General features: G+C 37.9%; 1 protein-coding gene across 4 annotated transcripts in view; it reads right to left on the minus strand.

Moving 5' to 3' along the window:
* Nucleotides 1-20,473, minus strand: part of ARB2A (ARB2 cotranscriptional regulator A) — a 257,706-nt gene that overhangs the window by 94,883 nt on the left and 142,350 nt on the right. For 3 of the 4 annotated variants that reach the window (XM_084224918.1, XM_084224919.1, XM_084224920.1), the window contains one exon: nucleotides 11,280-11,399. The exons of the other annotated variant lie outside the window; for it this stretch is intronic. In XM_084224918.1, coding sequence (XP_084081044.1) covers nucleotides 11,280-11,399 — 120 coding nt within the window. The remainder of the gene's footprint in view (nucleotides 1-11,279; nucleotides 11,400-20,473) is intronic. 4 annotated transcript variants of the gene reach the window in all.

A 20,473-nucleotide genomic window follows, 5' to 3' on the forward strand; every position in this document is an offset into this window, starting at 1 on the left:
TACTGAGATTCTTTATTAGACTTAATTCCCCTTAGAAATTAAACTACTTATTTTTCATGTGTTTATGAGGCAATTTTACTCCTGCACTTTGAAATATTGCATAAAAATATCAGTTCAATTCTGCAGCACTAAAAGCACAATTTTCTCAATTCATATATGCACAAAATGACCTCATATTTTTATTTCTTATCACATTCAATCAAAGCCCTTAAACAGGATTATTTTAACATTTAAACATTAGTAGTCATGTTATTATTAATATGAAAATACTTCACTAATATGCTGAAACAGCTGCTTCTTATGGTACCACAGTTTGAGAGCTCCCTTTACTAAAGTTTGCACTCCTTTTACTCCACCTGGATTTGCAATGCCTAATATATTATTGTAGTTTCTCTGATTGATCCACTAAACTGGGTTTTAAAGTTTTATAAAATCTCTGCTGTTCCACGGAAAAGTCATACATACACTTTTCAGCATGATTACCATTTAAATTAACATGAACATAATATACTTGTGTGGTTTTAAGAGCGTAAGGTTACAGAAATGGGCAAAAATGTGAAAAAACAGTGAGACAACTTCCTTTTTTAAATGTTCTGTTCAATTAAGAGAAAACAAATGCCAGTATTTAGAAGAGCTTAATATTTCAGATGGAATAATCTCAATTCACCACAAAACTTGTAAGCGCATACTATGTGTGATATTTCCACATCTATCATTGTATAAGCAAATATAAAACTCCTACTCTTTTTTCTTTATTAGTCTTCCTATATACATTCAAAAAGAACTGCAAAAAAAGATCTGTAAACCTTTAGACTAAGACAATGTAATATCTTGTAAAATCTTTAGTGTTTGTTCTTTGTTCCAAACAAATCTAGAGAGATAACAACACATAAAGTTTCATAAAATACCAGGTTTCTTCATACTGTGTTTGGTGGGAAAAGAATCCCACAACCAACATACTCAATCATTTGACTCTACAGCTGTATCAATGCCGAGCCAGATACAATGGCCACATCCACATGAACTAATGCTCTAAGATATTTCATTTTCCTGTCCTGATGCAACACAGTAAAAATAGGGACAAGAAACAGGTGGATTAGATTAAAAAAAAAGCAAGATGCACATTCATAGAAGATTAAGAAGGCAAAGTTGGAAGATCATTAACCTGGATAGGGTGAAAAACTAGTATGTGTGTCAGGGAAAACAGGAGATGTGACTTTTTACTGACACAGCAGGGCAGGATATGTACCAGCACCTTAAGAGTTCACCTCAGAGAGCCAAGAAAGAGATGAAATGAATTAGTTTCCACCAAAAGAATGGTGATGAGGCAAAACTCTGCATTGTCAGGTACTTAAGAGGTTCAGGACAGAAGACACGTCTCTTGTTGCCATTGATGAATTTCCCCTATGTCTTGAAGAGCTCTGATGAGCATGAGATGGTTCATACAGCAAACACCTCTATGGAACTTTTAACTTCTCGGAAGTTTCTGCAACCAGTGAGGAAATAAATAGCCAGGCAAGAAATACAGGAAAATCAGTTGCCCTGGGTTCTGAAATTAACTATCACAATCAACAGTGTGCTCTATACATATTTAAGGAAATAAATAGCCAGGCAAGAAATACAGGAAAATCAGTTGCCCTGGGTTCTGAAATTAACTATCACAATCAACAGTGTGCTCTATACATTTTAAGGAGATGGTTGCACAGAGATGTTGCCCATCAGCTTTGAGAGGCTCAAGGGATGAAGTTTATCTGCAAACAGCTGAAAGGATGAATGATATATTCTTTGAACATGGCCTTGTGTTTTGGCATTTATTTTTCCTTTCAAAAGGAATCTGAAATGAAAAATAAACTGTCTGTTAAGTTATATTGTCTTGCAGAATTTAAAACAGTGGAAACAGTGCAGGAAAGGAAAATAATACAAAGGAATTTACTGAGTCAGAAGGAAATTTCTAGCCAGATATAGGGATAGATGCCAAATATGGTTTTATTTAACATCTTCATTAATTATCTGGAATTAATTAAATTTGCAGGTGACATTAAAGTGGGACAAACTACCAAGAGAAGTAAGGCATGAAAGAAATACAAAACAAGCTTCCAAGATTCACAGACCTGTAGCACAAAAGGGATTGTTATTAAAATCCAGTTTGTTATCCTGTGCAACAAGGGCCACAACACAGCTAGATTTAATTAGGAAGACTGTGAGATAATATTGTGTGGGGGGGTGTTGGGAAGAAATAATCTACTACATTCATATTTAGTACATTCAGTACCACTGGGGAAAGGAAAATTGAGAGCACTAAAAGACTCTGAGAGATGCATGAACATTACAGGTACTAAATTCAAAGAAACTTTAGGGAAAAGTCAACCCTTAGGTTGCATTGACCAAAATGCTGCATAGCAGAACAAAGATACTGAAGTTCATCCTGAACTAATTATGTTAACTGCACCTAGAATACTGAGTTCAATCCTCAGTATACTGCCAAAGAAATGCTGACAATTAGAACTGAATTCAGACAGGCATAAAAAATAAATTAAAAAAAAATTAGAACAGCTAGTTACACAAGTTGAGCTACAAAAAACAAGAGAATAAAACTATGAGAACAACTGCTAAAGATCAAAAAACTCCTCATGCAGAAACCTAAATGTTCATTGCGTAATATATGGATTTTAAAACAATGCACAGAAGTTATAAAAATAAAAAACTAGTGAGACGATGCAACTCTAGAAAAATTTCTGCAAAGAAATGCAGAAAGTGCTGTGCCTTTGACCACCAAATACCATAGGCAACAAACATGTATTTCCAAGTAACTGGATTTTCTAGTAACCCTAACTTTCATTCATATCCAGTTCTTTTTTTATTTAATAATTAACATGCCAACTTTGGTGTCAAATTAGAAAATTAGTATGAATGGTAGAATGAGAAAAAAAAGTAAGGATGGTTGGTGCCAGCAATTACTATTCAGTATAAAATTCCAGGAAACATTGTCCTTCTTCTTTTGGAAAGAAGTGGGGAAGGGACACATGCACAGCTAGCCCCAGATCATGGCCTGAGCCGAATGAACCATGAGATACCAGATTAGCAAATGACGAAGAGGAAGCAAAACATAACGAGGCTGAGCATATTGTCTACAGCAAGGTAGAAAGGAGGGATGAATATTCCAAACGTGTCTGTTCTGGAAGTGGCCAATGCTCAGCCTTTCACTGCTGCCATCCTCTACTATCATCCAGCAGCAAGGCCTTCAGATGAACTGAGAATGGGGATGCCTACATGACATTTGCAGTAAACCACCAAAAAATTTAAAAGGACATGCGGCTATGATACTATGAACTGTACTGCAATTGTTCATCATTCCTCTGTCTCTTCCCATTAGAGCATCCTTCCAGATTGCAAGCTCTTTAGGACAAGGCATTGCTATGTGATTCCTACCACAACAAAAATGGATAATGACAATAAACGCTAGCAAGTGAACGAATGATGCCAGTGTATGCTTGTCAGTTTATTTATTTAGCCTGAGTGGCCTAAAATGTTTATCTGCTCTGTGTTAGAATGGGCAATATATGCATACAAATACATATATGTGTATACACGTGTGCATACACACACACACACTCTTTATCAGAAAAGCTGAATGTGATCAAGAAACTGTTTCCAGTACAGCAAACAGTGACATGCATATTTCAATATTTGTTTGCTAAATCCACCATTTAAATTCCTTACAATTACAAACTCTCACCACAGGATCTGCTATGTCTGTTGCTTTCTACCTCAAGCTTGTGCATTTCAAAAATCACTAGCAAAAAAGAGTCCACTGTTTCCAGAAACAAGTCTGCACCCCAATTCCTGTTATTCAACGCCAATGGGACAGACCTGGTTGTGTGTACAGACTAGGGAACAAGAGGTTGGAGAGCAGTGCTGTGGAAAGAGACCTGGAGGTCCTGGTCAGCGGACCAGCAAGCTGAACATGAGTCAGCAGTGCCCTGGCATCCGGGATCCAGCCAGACAGACAAGGGAGGGGATTGTCCTGCTCTGCTCTGCACTGGGACAGCCTCATCTCAAGTGTTGGGGGCAGTTTTGGGCACCACAATGTAAGAAAGATATAAAGCTATTAGAGATCATCCACAGTAGGGTAATTATGATAATAAAGGGCCTTGAGGAGAAGCTGTATGAGGAGTGGCTGAAGTGACTTGGTCTGTTCAGCCTGGAAGAGACAGAGGGGAAACCTCATTGTGGTCTTCAACATCCTCAGGAGGGGATGAGGAGGAACCTCTTCACTTTTATGACCAGTGACAGGATCTGAGCGAATGGCAGAAAACTGAGTCAGGGGACATTTGGTTTGGATATCAGGAAAAGGTTCTTCACATAGAGAGTGGTTAGGCAATGGAATAGGTTCCCAGGGAAGTGGTCACAGCACCAAGCCTTTGACAGAGTTCAAGAAGCATAGGGATAACACTCTCAGGGATATGTTGTGATTCGTTGGGTGTGCTGTGCCAGGAGTTGGACTTGATGATCCTGATGTGTCCCTTCCATTTCAGCATATTCTTTGATTCTATGATTCTAACTAAAGAGGAAGGAAAAAAGTTTGCCAACACTGGTGTTAGAGGTTTGACCTGGTTTTAGTTAAAACTCAGCTATTCCAGTGGAGTGAGCCTCAAGTCAGAGCAGCATCGACTCCAGACAAATTAATCCACAAAGTGGTCAAATTGTTCATGACTGAGAATATGCACCTGTATATGATGTCTTTAACAGGAACACAGACTTCTGGGTCACACCAAGGACCAAGAGTCTCAGCAAATTACTCATATAAGTCTAGCCATGTGTGGGTCACGCTTGGCAGCAGCTTTGCCTCAGTCCTTTTCCCAAGCAGGACTTTCTAATCCAATGGTGAGAGACCTAACTCCACCCTAAATTTATTCATGACCAATTTTAATCCATTTGCTCCTGTGCCAACATTGTTCTTTGGTTTATAAGGCTCTCCCTCCCTGCTGTTTATTGTCCAGATGTATTTGCTGAGTGCTACCAATCCTTCTAAGCTTTCCTTTACCAGGCTGAACAAGCCATGTATTTAAGCTCAGTTTCTGCAGTAAATACAAAGCAGATGCTGAACCGTCTCTTTCTAGATATAGCTACCAAAGCTAACATAAGAGGACTAGCAATTAACATAGCTCTTTTTAAGGCTGATAAGCCTAAAGCATGCATATAGTGCCTCTATGGCTTATGATAGCTAGGACCTGTCCCTGATGGCACCATGTCACAGCAGGTCTGAGGATCCTTCATTGTTTCTGGCAAAATATGCTTTCCATTGACTCAAACATATGAACACCTCTTCCCTATATCTCTTCCTTGACTTAATCTTTACCTAATCTTCCCAAATGTGTCAAATTACCTCAGATGAATCACAGCAGCAAGCTGGACAGCATTAATACTCCCCTTCTTGGGGCAGAAAGAGCAAAAACATCACAGTATCATATCTGACTCTTGTTACATTACCTGGTCATTCACTTACAGCCGCTGGCAATGAAGCCAGTTGTCCAAGGGTTTCTCCCTCCCTCCTTTTCTCTGCTGATGAGATCACTCTCTGTGCACAAATGCACTGAGCAGTCAATGCCTAACTGTCCTGGCGTAGAATGTAACTTTATATTACTGCAGAAATTCTTCTTCTGAATACTCCAGCACTTAATGCCCGGATCCAATTTCAGGAGCACATATTTAATTTGCGTGCCCACATCAGTAATAGGAATACTAAAAATATCAGCATCAAGGCTAGAGACCCTATTCCTGTCCAATCCTTTTTTATACAATTGACCACTGGTTCCTCCATTAGCTTCTCTTGTCCACCCTCATTTGTCGTTTGATCTTTTTCAGATGAACAAGTACTTTTCCAAGAAGGAGAACAAAGAATAGCTGAAATAAATAACCAAACAGAATCAAGACATAATTTTTACTTTCAGACTTGTTTTTCTGAATGTGAGCACTAAATTAGACCTGCCTCAAAAATATGCTATTGTAAGTGCCCAACACAGAAAAATCTAAGACCTAAATCAGGTAGGGTTGAGTGAGATGACTTATCTAAAGACTGGACATACAAGCCAAGTCCCCATAAACCTTCAAGACAGCATCCCACACGGCTCTCCCAACTGACATTCAACATCTAAAGTGTCTTTTTTTTTCTTCTTTTTTTTTTCTTCTTCTTTTTTTTTTTTCCAGTTACATGCTCACAAAGCTTTAAAGCACAGTGGTATTTTGCTTTTGTCTTCACAATAAGAATCCTGGTCACTGAGGTGTTTTCCTTCACAGCTCTCTATTTCTAGCTCTTTTCCATGCTTCCTACAGCCATCACAGACCTCATGTTATCTCTACCACACATCAGTAGACATATTTCGATTTAACATGTCAGCCGGGGGAATTAAGAGTTGCAAGTCCACAGTACCCACTCATCAATTTTCCAGGCAAACTGAATAAAAAAATAAGTAGATATATTTATATAAGAATTTATAAAAAGCCAAATATAACAAACCATTCAGTCTGAGACTTCAGGAAATTAAATTAATGAAAAACTAATGACAGGTTCACAGCCTAGCCATTAAGTTTCTTAAATTGTATTTTGCCTGTGCCAGAATAATGATGCAGCCTCAGAGATTCACAGGTAGCGCAGCAGGTGCCTGTCTATCACCATTACTATGGCACCTATCAGTGCCAGTCAGGGCCAGGTCCTTGCCATACTCAGCACAATACAGCAAAATGAAGTGGCAGCATATGAAGTGGCAGCATATTGCAGAGAGGATCTCAAAATGACGGACCTAAAATTATTTCAAATTGCCAAAATGTGCAGATTTGATGGAATTAGAACTCTGCATACAGTAATTTGAACAGTGTGTTTTAAGGGCTCTCATTGTAACAAAGCTTGCTAAAAGGACACCCACCATTTTACCTACACCTTTGTGCAAATTGTCAATACATACACCCAGTATTTTAGCCAAAAGAAGCATAATAAATAGTTTACACTTGCTGAAGACAACCTACTTTCCTTCTCCTAATTATTATATTCCCGTGTGTAGTTTGTATTTCCACAGCAGTATGAATGATGTAAGATGGAGGTACTATTAATGATTCTCACAATTTTTTCATTATTCCCATGATATTTGGTATTTTTTAAAAAGATAGCATTTAACTAAAATTGAAACAAAAAGCTGTAACTCTAGTTATAAGATTATGAGGAAATAACTGAAAATGCAAAGCCTAGGGTCTCAGAAATATAGGAGGCAAATAGCAGAAGTGTTCCACAAAGATTCTTCTGTGTGGGTCTTTCATGCAGGCAATGACAAGGAAAAACATTATTTTTAAAGCAAAATAATTGTAAATCCATAAAATTTGGCAGGAAAACTCAAAGGAGGCGTTGTACCAGAAACTTCTTATTTTCTGTAAACTAAATATAAAATTGACTCCATCAACTTGAAATTCTCACTTTCTGTTAAATTTCATAAAATTATTATAAGCTTGGAGTTGGCAAAGTTCCACAATTTACCATCAAGTAAAGCAAACTGATTCTGAAAATAAATCCCTGACTATACTGTGCAAGGGATAACAGAATTAGGAACCTGAGATGTGTTCATGAATCATGGCTTGAGTTTTTCAAAATCAGTAATAAGCAATTAGCAAAACACAATGACCCAGCAATTATTTTTAGTGCTGTGCATTCAAAAAGTAATTTACGTGCAGATATTATCACATGCATGTTTAATTTCAAATTGCAATTATACAAAGTTTAATTTAGTAAACATTAAGATACATTCTAACATATGGCTTATGATTTACCATTTGTAATTCAACCTATAAACAACAGAACAATAAAACTTAGTACATTTATTGGTGAAACTTTATTTTCCACATATTTTAATCCCTTTCAGTTTTTCCCCAAATAATCTATGACACAAGGTACAGAAATGTGCGCCTATGTTGCAGTAACTGGGTAACAGTTTCTGTGTATTTGAGCATGATATTGCAGACTCACCCTATGTGTCTTTAACATCCTGCAATCACAGACATGAGAAAATGTAGATCGAAAAGATCAATAAAACTTTTACTTGATGTGGCATGTATTGAAAATTGCAGCCAAGCCTTACCTGTTTGTTTAATGAGGAATTTACAAAACACAGCCTTGTTTTTATGGTGAGAAGAAATTTGGAATTAAGACCAAAATTTGGACACCAAAGTTTTGTAAATAAAAATGATCCTACTTTTATACCAGTTTCATATGTGATGGTCCTATCTGCTCTCTTTTCACTTCGTGTTTCCCAACAAAGTGCATGCCAATCAAGGGACAAGACAGAGCAGCACTGCCTTTCCTATGCTACCTTCCTCAGCAGCTTCAGACAAAGGAACACCTGGATAGGTACTGCCTGTGGAAGGCTGAGTAGTGTTCTTTGCCTTTTCCTGGGAGAGCAGCAGCTCCTTCCACACAATGGTATGAAGGTCCGTGAACAAGACTTTACCTAATATCAGCTTTCATTGGGTTTTTCTGTTTAATGCCAGAACATCCCGTTTCCATCAGGAGGCTTACACCATGATGAAGCCGCAAGCTGTAGCTGAGATGACTGCAAGCCATCAGGAGAGACCTCACAGCACTGAACATGGAAAGTTGACCAAGAAGGTATCAATTGAAAGCACAATTTAAAAAAAAAATATTTTTGCTTGTTTTCTTTTTCCCTGCAGGCAAAATAAAATTCTGAGGGCTCAGGCAGAAACTTTCACTCCAAATTAAAGCCATATGCTTCACACTGCTCTCCTGTAAGAGGCACAAATGCAGAAGGAGCAGCTGTGCAACAGGTCTCCATAACAACTGTAACCTACAATTTCATGAATCAGTTAACCCAAAAACTTGCAAAGGAAGTGTAGAGGTGGTACAGTTGCTATATGGTGTAGCTGTTCTATCAACCTCATCATCACCCCCACATGAATCAGAGAAGAAAGTGAAGTGATCAAAAATGTGTTTGTCATAAGACAGTAATTGCCCATCAGCTGCTCTGTTTCTTTTTGGAGCTCATTGCAATTACTAAGTGCCGTATGGATATAAAGTTTAAGAGAAAGGAGATGATAACAAAATAAAACCTTACAAATGAATACTTCATTGAAATAGTTCAGGGTTTATTTCAATGATATGTCCTTCAGTGTATGAATTATTTAATCAAATTACTTTTAGTAGTACTCAAATATCAAACTACCTCTGCCTAAATCAGGTGCTAATATCCTTTGATTTTTTAGAAAAACACTGAGTTGCATTAAAAATACATTTCAGGTCTAGTTTTGCATGACAGATATGTGATGTGTCAATGGATATGTATTATATTCCTTCTCTCAGGCATGCATCTCCTGCAGAGACAGCAGACTACAGAAGCTGACCCTTACTGAGACCATCTTGTCTTTCTGACAAAGATACTTCTGAACTTCTTACTTGCTGGTTGCTTCCTGCAATTGATAAAAATTTTTGCTCAGCTTGTGATAACTTCACAGGCCCTGAGCACACTGACCCTGGAAGCCTCAAGGTCAGAAGTCAAGTCTTGCTCTCAAATATCAGTGTGCTTCATATTAAGCAGAACAAAAGTGAAGAAATATCCACCAGTGCGACAAGAAAAACAGGGAAAATGGGAATGACACCTTGGTCATCTGTTACCTAGGCCACCTCAAGCTGAAATGTGATGGAAAAACTCTCCAAGCCTCCTTCAAGTCAGCACTCTGTTTAGGAAACACTGAGAAAAGTCTCCAGTTGTTTCTTATTCCTGCCCTCTGCTATGTGTATGTATCTCTGGGCATCTGGTGACCCAAACAATGTGGCTTCACAAAACTTACAGAAATTCTACCAAAGTTTTACTTTGGACCCACAAGTCACACCAGAATAACCTGGGCTGAAACACAGAGCAGCTGAAAATCACAACTCAGGAAAGCCAAGACAGAACAATTGCTCCCTAATATCCATGACACTGCAAGAGCAACAGGCACATGCAATGCAATGCATCTTTTGCCCATAGATGTGGTTACAGAAAGAGTTATTCACCTTCAAGTTTTGAGACTACTCATTGGGCAGGTAATAAAACACCTGTGAAAAATGATCAATTCTCAAACGATCTTCAGATCAGGAAAATGAGCTGTTTCTCAAGTCTCAAACCTGTACACATCATGCGTATTTTGCACATACTCTTCCAGGACCTCAGAGACAATGAAAATGGCATCAATTTCAACAACAACAAAAAAATTTTTTTAGGAACATCTCAAGTTTTTAAAATAATACCAGTGGCCATTGTCTGGATTGTTATTGCTACTTGAAGCAGCATAAGACTAAAACCAACATGCTCATGCATGCTTTTTCTTAACTAAGGCAATTCATCTTATGTTCAGGCAGGAAACACCTTAATCACCTTTCAGTTAGATTAAACTAATGTGTTGTAGACAAAAGATGTATATATATGTTTGCTGTTTCCTGTGTGATAAAACCAGTTCAAATGCTCTGCAATTTAACTTTCCACAATAAACAGGACCCTTACTTTTCTGTAGTTTTCTTCAATAAAATATATCCTGATTATGATACTGTTTTAAAATCGTATGAGGAGACTGTAGCTACATTGACAGAATGGTACACAAATTTAACAGGCAGCTTGGTATACCAGATGGGGTCAAGACATCTGCTTTTAGAGAAAAGAGTGAAAGACTGACAAACTAGATGTTCAGCAGTTTCAGCACCAGATGTAGAACAGTTTTACACTGAGCAAAGTTTTTCCCACCTTATATTGCTGCAGAGCCTAATAAATGGAAAAACAGAAGTCCTTCCAGCAAGTTCTGCAGATCTTTGTAGAAAAACTGCAAAAACTGAATAAAACTGCCATATTTCCCTGTACATTCAGTTCCAGTCTATATACAAAAAGCTGCATTTGTGTCTGTGACTTCACTTTAAAACTGTTCTTATATGTCCTTAGTCTCATATGTCCCCAGTTCTTTCTGCCCCACAGCAAAAACTGTTGCCTTTCAGTACATAGTCTGGACAAGAAGGACGCAGCATGTTCTGTTTTCCCCACAGTCTTTCAGGTTCATGCACACTTGGGACCTTACTGTCCTTCTCAAAATTAGAAAAGATGAGCGACCTTCTGGTTGCAAAGAAATCCTGACCAACCTGTATATGACCACTGGCAGTTGTTTCTACCTAGCTACTTTCAAGAAGGTGATCACAAAGAATGTAAAAAATCTGTGACAGTCTTCAGAAAAGACAGCAATGGAGAGTTCACACTTACCAACTCTACAAAGGCAAGTCCACCATAACTGTGAGCAACAAAAAACACATTCTCTGCAGCTGACTGGGAAATAAAATGGTCCCAAACATAAATCGCATGTTCTTCAGGAGAGCCATTATCCTGCAGAAAGAAATTATGTTTGTGACAATTATCTTTTTAAAAATGGCAATTCTGTCTAAAAACAATGTGTTGCTATATGTTAGAGTGTTTTGTTAAAACAAAGATCAAATGAATACATACTAGTATCAAAAAGAGAACAGATTATTTTGTCTAAATAAAGGCAATAAAAGCGTTGTTTTCTGAGTTTACTTTAATAAGTATAATAAAATTATGCATCTGAAAAATTTTACGTAAATCCATGATGACAACTCTGCTAAACAGAGCCATTCATAGGAATTATGAGTCATAGCTTGGATTTTCATTCTTTTGACAACTCATTTGTCAAATGTTTGTTTACTGAGGGTTTGTTTAAAGTACTTATGCCTTAGGTTGGTAAATAAGAACAGGTAAGAACAATAAAAATACATAATTGTAAAACAATTTAAGTTGGTAAAGACCTATAATTTCAATTTTTACTTTTTTTTCATACTATGAGCCACTGGAAACCTGAATTAAGAATAAAATTATGGTATTTGCAACTACTCTTTCAAATCTTACTTTTTGTGACTGCAGACTATGAGACATAGTGCAAACAAAACACCTCTTGACTGGTGGCAGTCATTACTTTGGAGTTTTTGGTAGCTAGGGGACCACGTTTTCTTACTGCTGAACAAGATTTGTCAAAGTCAGCCAGCGTAAGAGTCACAGAAGGCACTACAGGGACACATATTGATTTTAGTGCAGTCTCATCAAAACTCATGGTTGTTTGAGCTTGAGGCTCTTGGAAAGAACTATACCCCTCTGGATTTCCTTTTTTCTTGGGTAGTTGAGTCATAACTACAAATTTGGTCTAGTCTCAGGCAACAAGAATAAGATGCTCTGCTAGGTACCCTGCTCTGCCAGTATTTCACACAACCTGGATAACAATGCTGGCTCTTTCCAGGCTCTTGAATGCCAGAAAGAGCTGATCAGTGAAGGTCATGTCATTTCCTAAAGTTTGAATCCCTTTTCCCTTTGGTCGGTACCAGAAACAACTTCATATCCTTAGCTACCTCAGACACAGACAAGAAAAGGCTCATTTCCTAAGGAAAAAGAAAGCACAAACCAGTAAAAGCCACTGGCAATCAGAAGCTGCTGATTACACAGTGTGAATTATTGAAATTTATCAAGAATGTTGAGGTGATCTAGATCTCAATTCCATTCTGCAACTCAGTTTTGGGGATTTAAGCTCTTATAAGTATTTAAAATCAGCTGGAAGAGACACAACTACATAATGTCGTTGATTCTGGCTTTTATCTCTATTCTCATACCCTGTTTTCCAAGAAAAAGTGAGACGGCAACAAATCTTTTATGGATCTTGACTCAAAGTTTTTAGAATAATGATTCGGCTTCAGTAGCAGTGATTATAAGACAGAAAAACCTGAATTTCTCTTACTCCTGGACAGATTCTGCTCTTCATTGACTATGACAGAATGCAGTTTTAACTAATTCCATATCAGCTATTGTAAACTACCTCAGTATAAGAAAGGACTGATTTCAAAAAAGTTTGTTGCTGTTTTGAAATTTGATTGTATAGGTAGGTACAGAAAGTAAAGACTCCTCCCTTTGTGAGGAATGAGGGAAGAAATTACATAAAGAAAATACCATTGACAAACCAGTTATTAAGATAAAGCTGAAGGACAACTCGAATAGGAGTTTCCTGTGCAAAAGTGAGGTACTATATAGTCTGTACAGAAAAAAAGTACATTAAAACACTGAGAAAGTTTCAGAATTAATAATTTAGCTGAAAGATGCATCTTAGTTATATACACAGGTGGTACTTGTTTTTCAATAATAATGTTGCGATTGATACTTTTAACTGCAATTTTTGTATAGGTACCCAATGCTGTTTAAACAATCTGAAAAAAGAGGACATTTTTTCTGCATAATATAGCATTTTCAGGTTACTTCGGATTTATTATTTGACACACTGCTAGTAAAAGCACACCATTTTAGATTCCTCAAAACTAAGACATCAGCAAAAACCTTCTGAACTCAGCCCAAAAAAGCTTTCATCAATCAAAGCATAACCAGTGGTCTAGTACACTAAATTAATAACTTCACAGCTTCACAGTCTAGTACAAAGACTCAACAGAATTCTATAAAAGCAGAAAGAAATTCGCTAGAATCAGTTAAATATAGACAGTCACTTCCTTTATTACCATTAAAAAAAACCAAAAAAAAACCAACCATAAAATGTCAGGATAAACTGGGTTGCTGTACACTCTGCTAAACCCTAAACAAGGTAAGAAAAGCACATATGTGTAAGAAGGAGTCTGGAGGAGTCCTACATGCTTAGAAGAAAAGCCCTTTCTTCAGAGAATATCTGCTTATTTTTCCCCATTGTAGCAAGTCCATATCACAAACACCTCAGACCTGGTTCCAGGTCTACACATGGAATATCCAGCTGCAGGAGCAGTGCACAGCTGATCTTTTTAGGATTTCAAATTGCACTGGGTCTGTGAGGCTTAACCTCTATTGCCTGGCTTGGATTAAATTATGAGACAGGATGCTGCATTTTCAGCATGAAAGGTGACAGTCTCAGGCAGCTGTTGCTTTCTGTAATTTCACTGAAGCTAAATTGAATGCACTTATATAGAACATTGTTAAAAGGGTCTTCTGGTCAGAATTTACATAATTATCTACACAAGTGTACAGAAATGAATGGACATTAGCCTGGAGAAATCACACTATGTACCTCAAAAGGCACCTCAGGCTGAATGCATTCTTGTTTGTGAAACAGACTGAGATGGAGACATGCAGGAAAACTTGAACTTAGACTTCCCGCTGCTGAAATCTGGTCACCTGCAGCAGGTAATTCTATGTCAAAATAAGTTTGACATAGAATTACTCCATCCCTCTGAAAACCCTTCCTCTTGATCGTTATATATATAATTAGACATGAAGGGAAGAAAAGATTAAGAACTGTATGATGTGAAAAGGCCCTAGTGCAATGTTTATGCAATACAAAGTAATCCAAACAAGGCTACTCCTGGGCCATACATTGGGCAGAAAAGTGGAGGGAGTGAACTCATATTTTGGTCTGCTGTTTTTCCATCATGGCTAGTGCTAGGAATCGAAAGGTATATAACATTTTAATGGTTGGAGCCGTTAGGTATACACAGATAAGCAGTATGCACACTGTGAATACAATATTACATTTTGTTGCATTCAAAAAACAGGTTAAATTTACCAGTGTAATATCACAGTCATTAATTGTTAAATACCAGGTTGGAATGATGCAGCAACTGAAGCCTTATCAACTATGCCAGATTCGAACACCTAGACATTGCAAGGTCTGCAGATATGATGGACTACCTGAGTCGATAACACATGGAATTGTCTAAACAACATTTGCATATTTGTGTAATTATTTCCTAAGGTTAATTAGCTCCTGCAAAGCAGCTTGCCCTTTGAGACTGCTTACTGTGACAGGTTCACGTATTTTGTGTTTCAGTGCCAAATTTTACTTATTTCTTTTTTTTTTTTCCCTTTTTTATTTTCCTCCCCCCCGAAGTAGCCTGTTGCCAGAAAGTCATAGGTCTTGAGGCCTTGAGTCTGGAGGCCTTGAACCACTATTAGCTTTACTTAGGCAGAGCAGCTCAGATCCTCATCTTGAACTTCTAATACATCAAAATAAAAAAGTCACATAAAGAAAAAAAATAAAGACTACAAAATTAAGTTTTTAGATCTGGTAACCTACTTCTGTTCTTTTTTAAAATCAAGAAGTAGAAATCACATTTTTTTGAGACAAGGGAAAAGTGAAATGCGCACAAATAGGGAAATATGCCATACATCTTTTAAAGAATTTATTTGAAGATGGTTTTTCTAATTACCATTTATCACAGCAAAACAATTTCTCTTTCTAGTTTGATAAGCTACTATGAACAAATATGGTATGTGTTAAATATGGGAGAACTGCACACTGGCTGGGAGGCCAGAAGGAAACAGAAGTCTCTGATCTCCTGTCCTTGGAGATGCTAGATCTTACCCACCAGTAATAACTTGTCAGTTGTGTACAGTTTGTCCCATTGCCTCAGGGAGCCTTGGGGCAGGTGAACTTTTGCAATTCACCCCAACCCTTCCAAAAAATCATGACACTTAAATTCATATAAGTATAAAAATATCCTGTTAGAACAGCATCTTTCATGAGTTCTAAATGATGCTTTTCACCTGTTGCAATTTTCTCACTCCTTTTGCAAATATTTGCCTTACATGAGACAAAAACTTTTTCACTAGGGAGAACAAAATTAAACTATATGATGGGTTACTACCACCAGAGCAGCTCCAAAATTTCCATGCAGGATGGGGTCTAACAGGCTTTTGTCATGGTTCAGGAACGTTACTCCCTAATTTAGTGATACCCCCAACCAAGACTAATCCAAACCAGACACCACTCCTCCCACTCCTCTTCCGCTCTTTGTGTCTGGTGGGAGACAAAAAGACAAAGGTTATAGGTTGAAATAAGAAGAATTTACTGGAAACAGCAATGAAATAAGAAAACAAACAGTAACAGTAACAATATTAATAAGAAAAATACACATAAAATAGGGTGATTTACGTGCAAAAAACGCTCACTGAGTCCGAGCTGACCCAGTGCCACCCACAAATGAACAAAATGGCAGACAGATCCTCTTCACCCATGCTCTTCTTCCTGACCACAAGCCATTCCCCTTCCTTCTGGGAAGTGTTTCTGCCCTGACAGTGACAAGAGGTGATACAGAATAATAATCTAGACATGTCTGCATAGCTTCAGACTCCGCTCCCTCACAGTTACTGCAAAAAACTTTGCTGTCCTGCCTGAGAACCAGGATAACTTTGAGGGCAAGAAAGCTGAAACACAAGCAAAAGAAACCAGCCAGTATGTGATTTTCCCTCCACAGCAAAGACAGTGGCATTACAACCACAGAGGAGGATTAAAGTAAAGACAGAATATAAACTGAAAACAGGAAAGGAAGTGGAAGTATGCGTTTTGTATTAATATATTTCTGCAGCATGAGTACATGAAGACAAGACTTGAATGTGTCTAGCCCAGGACATTTAACCAGATTTTGACTTTAACTGAGAAATTCCAATGTATTAGGAAGCATCCCATCTACCTGAAAATCTTTTTTACCTTTTCAATCAGAGTTGAGAGAATTCTTGCACAGTTATTTGGGAAAGGTTCCCTACTACAATACCAGAGGTGATCCCAGGAGACAGCAGGACCTTTTATTAACAGTAGGAATTGTATTTCTGCTTTACTTACTGACAACAGGCAGTGCTAATCTGTACGCTACATAGACGGAGATATGTAAACATAAAGATGGGTTCGCTCTTGCACAACTCTTAAATAACTAGGCTTTCAGGAAGCATGGCAATAACCATGCCAGAGCAGTACAGGGGCAATTGCAGCTGTGTGAAACCAGACAAAAGGATGCTGCAGAAACAAGCACCAAGATCATTTCAGCAGCAAAGCGGTTGTGAGTGGGGGAGATAACAGTGGAAGAAAAGTGACAGGGGAGGCAAATTTATACCAAACCTTAAATCTGCCATATATCTGAAATTCAGTTTAGCAGGTCATGTAAAGAGCACAGGAAAGCAAGGATGATGAAGACTGAGCAGTGAGCCAAGCAACTTATTTTAGTTGCTGTGAGACAACTGAGTGAGACAATTTGAGAGAAAACAAGAGGAGAAGAGATGAAACTGTAGACAGCTGATGCTCTGGCCTTGAAAGTCTGAATAGAGGACACATTTCTTTCCTCCTTTTATAAGCTCTGTATGGATTTTACTTCCATACTTTGCCATATTAAAACCACAATAGTCAGGATTTGATCAGCTGTGCAGAGTGGGTTCATGGTCACCAATGTCTGGTGGAGCTTTATGGAAACACAGAGCATTGTATCTGCATTGGTTCAACACTAAAATCATGTAAATGCATGAGTGATGTTATTTTATTCAGCATCTGTATTCAGAAATTCCTTAGTTATGACCTTAGCAGGGACTAAATCATGAGTCTTCAGATGTAACAATGCCATACTCTTGCACTTGTGGAAGAAGGGGTGAAATAAAAAATTATACTATCTTTTTAAGGGCACTTTCTGAGGTGGGGGCAAGATACATACTCTGTCAGCAGGTAGCAGCCAGTTTTGAGACAAAAGGAGAGACCAGGTATCACAACACCTCAGTCTGCTCATTTGTGGAGTTGCAGGATATTAACAGCATAGCCAAGGTTGTTATCTAGCACATGCCTTCAAAAAGCAATATGGCAAAGTGACTTGAAGTTGTTTTTTTTTTGTATTACAGATCTTAGTTTATTCCCAAGTCTAGTTGAGATGTTTCTGTTTCAATTTCTTCTACCTGTTTTATTTGTGAATTGGGCTGGTCATGGAAGTGTTCCCCATATTGCTTATGAAGCCCCTTATGAAGTAATGTTGTGTGCATAGAGTCAGTAGCACAAAGGAAGCCCAGAAGTCTTACATTTCGCAGTTAAATGTCCATGATACTAAGTTAAAAATAGTCCCACCACCAAAACTGCCAACAATTTATCAGGATAGCATGCAACCTCAACAGTCCTACTAAAACAAGAAGTATTCCATGAAATGCAATACGTGGCATATCGAATAGCCAATAAAAGATGTAAATCAAAAATGCATTTGGTAGACTGATACAAAATTAAAATTTCCTCCACCAGGCCAGAGGGGATGAAGAATTGGTTTGAGACAAAGTGGTGATAACATGAGATGACATTCATGGGATGACGAAGCATTTTGCTGTGGTACAACTCTTGAGATTATGCTTAAAATTACAAGTTTTAGCTAATGCAAGACTAATGTCTAGGTTTTTATGCTTTGTGTTTGGGCTCCTCCCCAAGGCTCCTGCTCTCCCCAGCTTCCACCACAATTACCACTGAAGATGACTTTAGATCCTGTCCCACTTTCCCCACTTCAAATGCAAGCTGGACTTTCCCTGGTGAGAGTGGTCAGGAAATAAAATTCAGACTTATGCTATATATATGTATGTGCAACAGAGCAAGCTTGAATCCTAACATGCTAGGGCAGCAGGAGGGAGTTACTTTTCTGCTTTATACTCCAGCTTTATGGTACACAAGAGAAAAAAAAAAGCACCTCCAAGACAGAAAAGCATTTTTCCAGCTAAACCCACAATCACTGCAGTTCCTAACCAAAAACCTAGAGCAACTTCTGGATTAAAAAACCCCAAACCACGTTCATCTCCTGTATCCAAGGTGCTCCAATCACCTCTGCCTGGTGAGGAACACGTTGGAAATCAAAACACTTTCCACTGTCTCAACCACAGGCCCTGCCTCCAAACCTTCATTTAAAATATTTCAACAGGTCTGAAACCTGTTCAACAATGCCGTGAAACCACAGAGAGACACTGTCAGTGTCTCCAGAGAGGTGCCAGTTGTCTCAGCTGCATTATTGCATCACTGATTTAATACTATACTTCCTTTTTGGCAAATGTGGGCCTTCACAGGAGGCCTTCAGAGCACCACCGTGTCAGAAGCAGTAGATGTTATATGATATGTGTGCATTTTTAGGAGGCTGGTGTTGCAGATAGAATTTCTTAGATTTGCATTGGAACTGAGAGTTAAGCAGGGTGAGTTTGGACATGGATCTGTGCAAAAATAAAGAAAGCAGCAAATGTTATCCATGTCCTTCACTCTGCGATGACTCAGCCTCTCTGCATGGCAAATACCTTCTGCTGCTCTGTTCAAATGCTCTTCCTTACTTCTTCAGCTTTTTATTTGGAAATTCAAGTGACTTTGTAACCTGAAACGGTTTGCTGTTTACAAAGTAAATCCTGGATTTCAGCTTAATTAAGTCTCAAATATTATTATATTGTCTTGATTAAAGTATCTGCTTGTCAGGAAGAGTATGATAATTTTATCAGGCTGTTGTTGGAGTCTGAGTTTTCCCATTATTACTTCTGTTGGAGTCTGGCAAGTCTTGCCATCACCACCCAACTGTCTTCTAGAAAAGCGCAGGAAAGGAGATCAAAACCAAGAAAAAACGAGGCAAAATCAGTTACTCAGTGGCTCTTAATTATGACCTTCACCAATAAGTTAATTAAGAGAAGAATGCAAGTAGACACAAATATGATATTCATCTATTTTAGTCTGGGCACAGGAACACTGCTGACTCACTGAAATGAAGAAGTTGCAGAAGAAAATAAATAGGAGGAAGGAGGGTAATTTATCAGAGGAGGTTTTACTTAAGAAAAAAACCAACTGCTTTCCCTTTTAGCTCTCAGACAGACTTCTTGATTTTTGTGTATTTTTTCCCTTTTCCATATAATTTGCAGGGTTCCAGGCAAAGGAAGGCTGAATTTGAAGTAGCACATTCTGGCAACCAGCTCTGAAATCCTGCATGGAGAAACTCTTCAGACTGAAGATACAATAACAATTCCTCAGATTAGTCCTATCTGCACAGTTATACCATGGGTATGGACAAATACCTGTGCAGTTCACAAGAAAATCCCCATGCCATGATGATCTAAACATTATCTGCCAATCTCTGCAGATAGATTTACACATTCTAATCTCAGTAACAACTACAGCAGCTTGGCCAAAGATATTCCAATTGGTAAAAATACTCAAAGACTGGGGCAGCTGCATTTCAGTACTGTTATGGATACCTACATTTTACATTTTTTTATGTCTTCTTGTACTTTTTTCTTCCCAAACTACTCAATCCAACTATTCAATCTCAGGGATTGAGATTCTGCCCACAATTTATGCCTATAACATAATGAACCCAAACAAACACTGCCTTTTGTATGATCAAATTAAGGGAACAAAAGAGTATTTCTTAAACAAACCATCAGATTGTGTCTTCACAGATATCCTCCTTAGTAGCCATGTTAGCAATTAACAGATTAATTGTGAGGGCAAATAAATAAAAACAAATACAATACCTTTATAAAAAGAACTATCTTCACAAGACAGGAGAGATCATGCCAGTCATTTAAATGATTACGCACATTTTTCTCAACACTAAAACCAATTCCTTTGGAAATGAATGCACCTGAAACATTCAAAAACTCCTAATGGAAGT

Source organism: Fringilla coelebs (genome assembly GCF_963513975.1).
Source record: "Fringilla coelebs genome assembly, chromosome: Z".
NCBI lineage: Eukaryota > Metazoa > Chordata > Aves > Passeriformes > Fringillidae > Fringilla > Fringilla coelebs.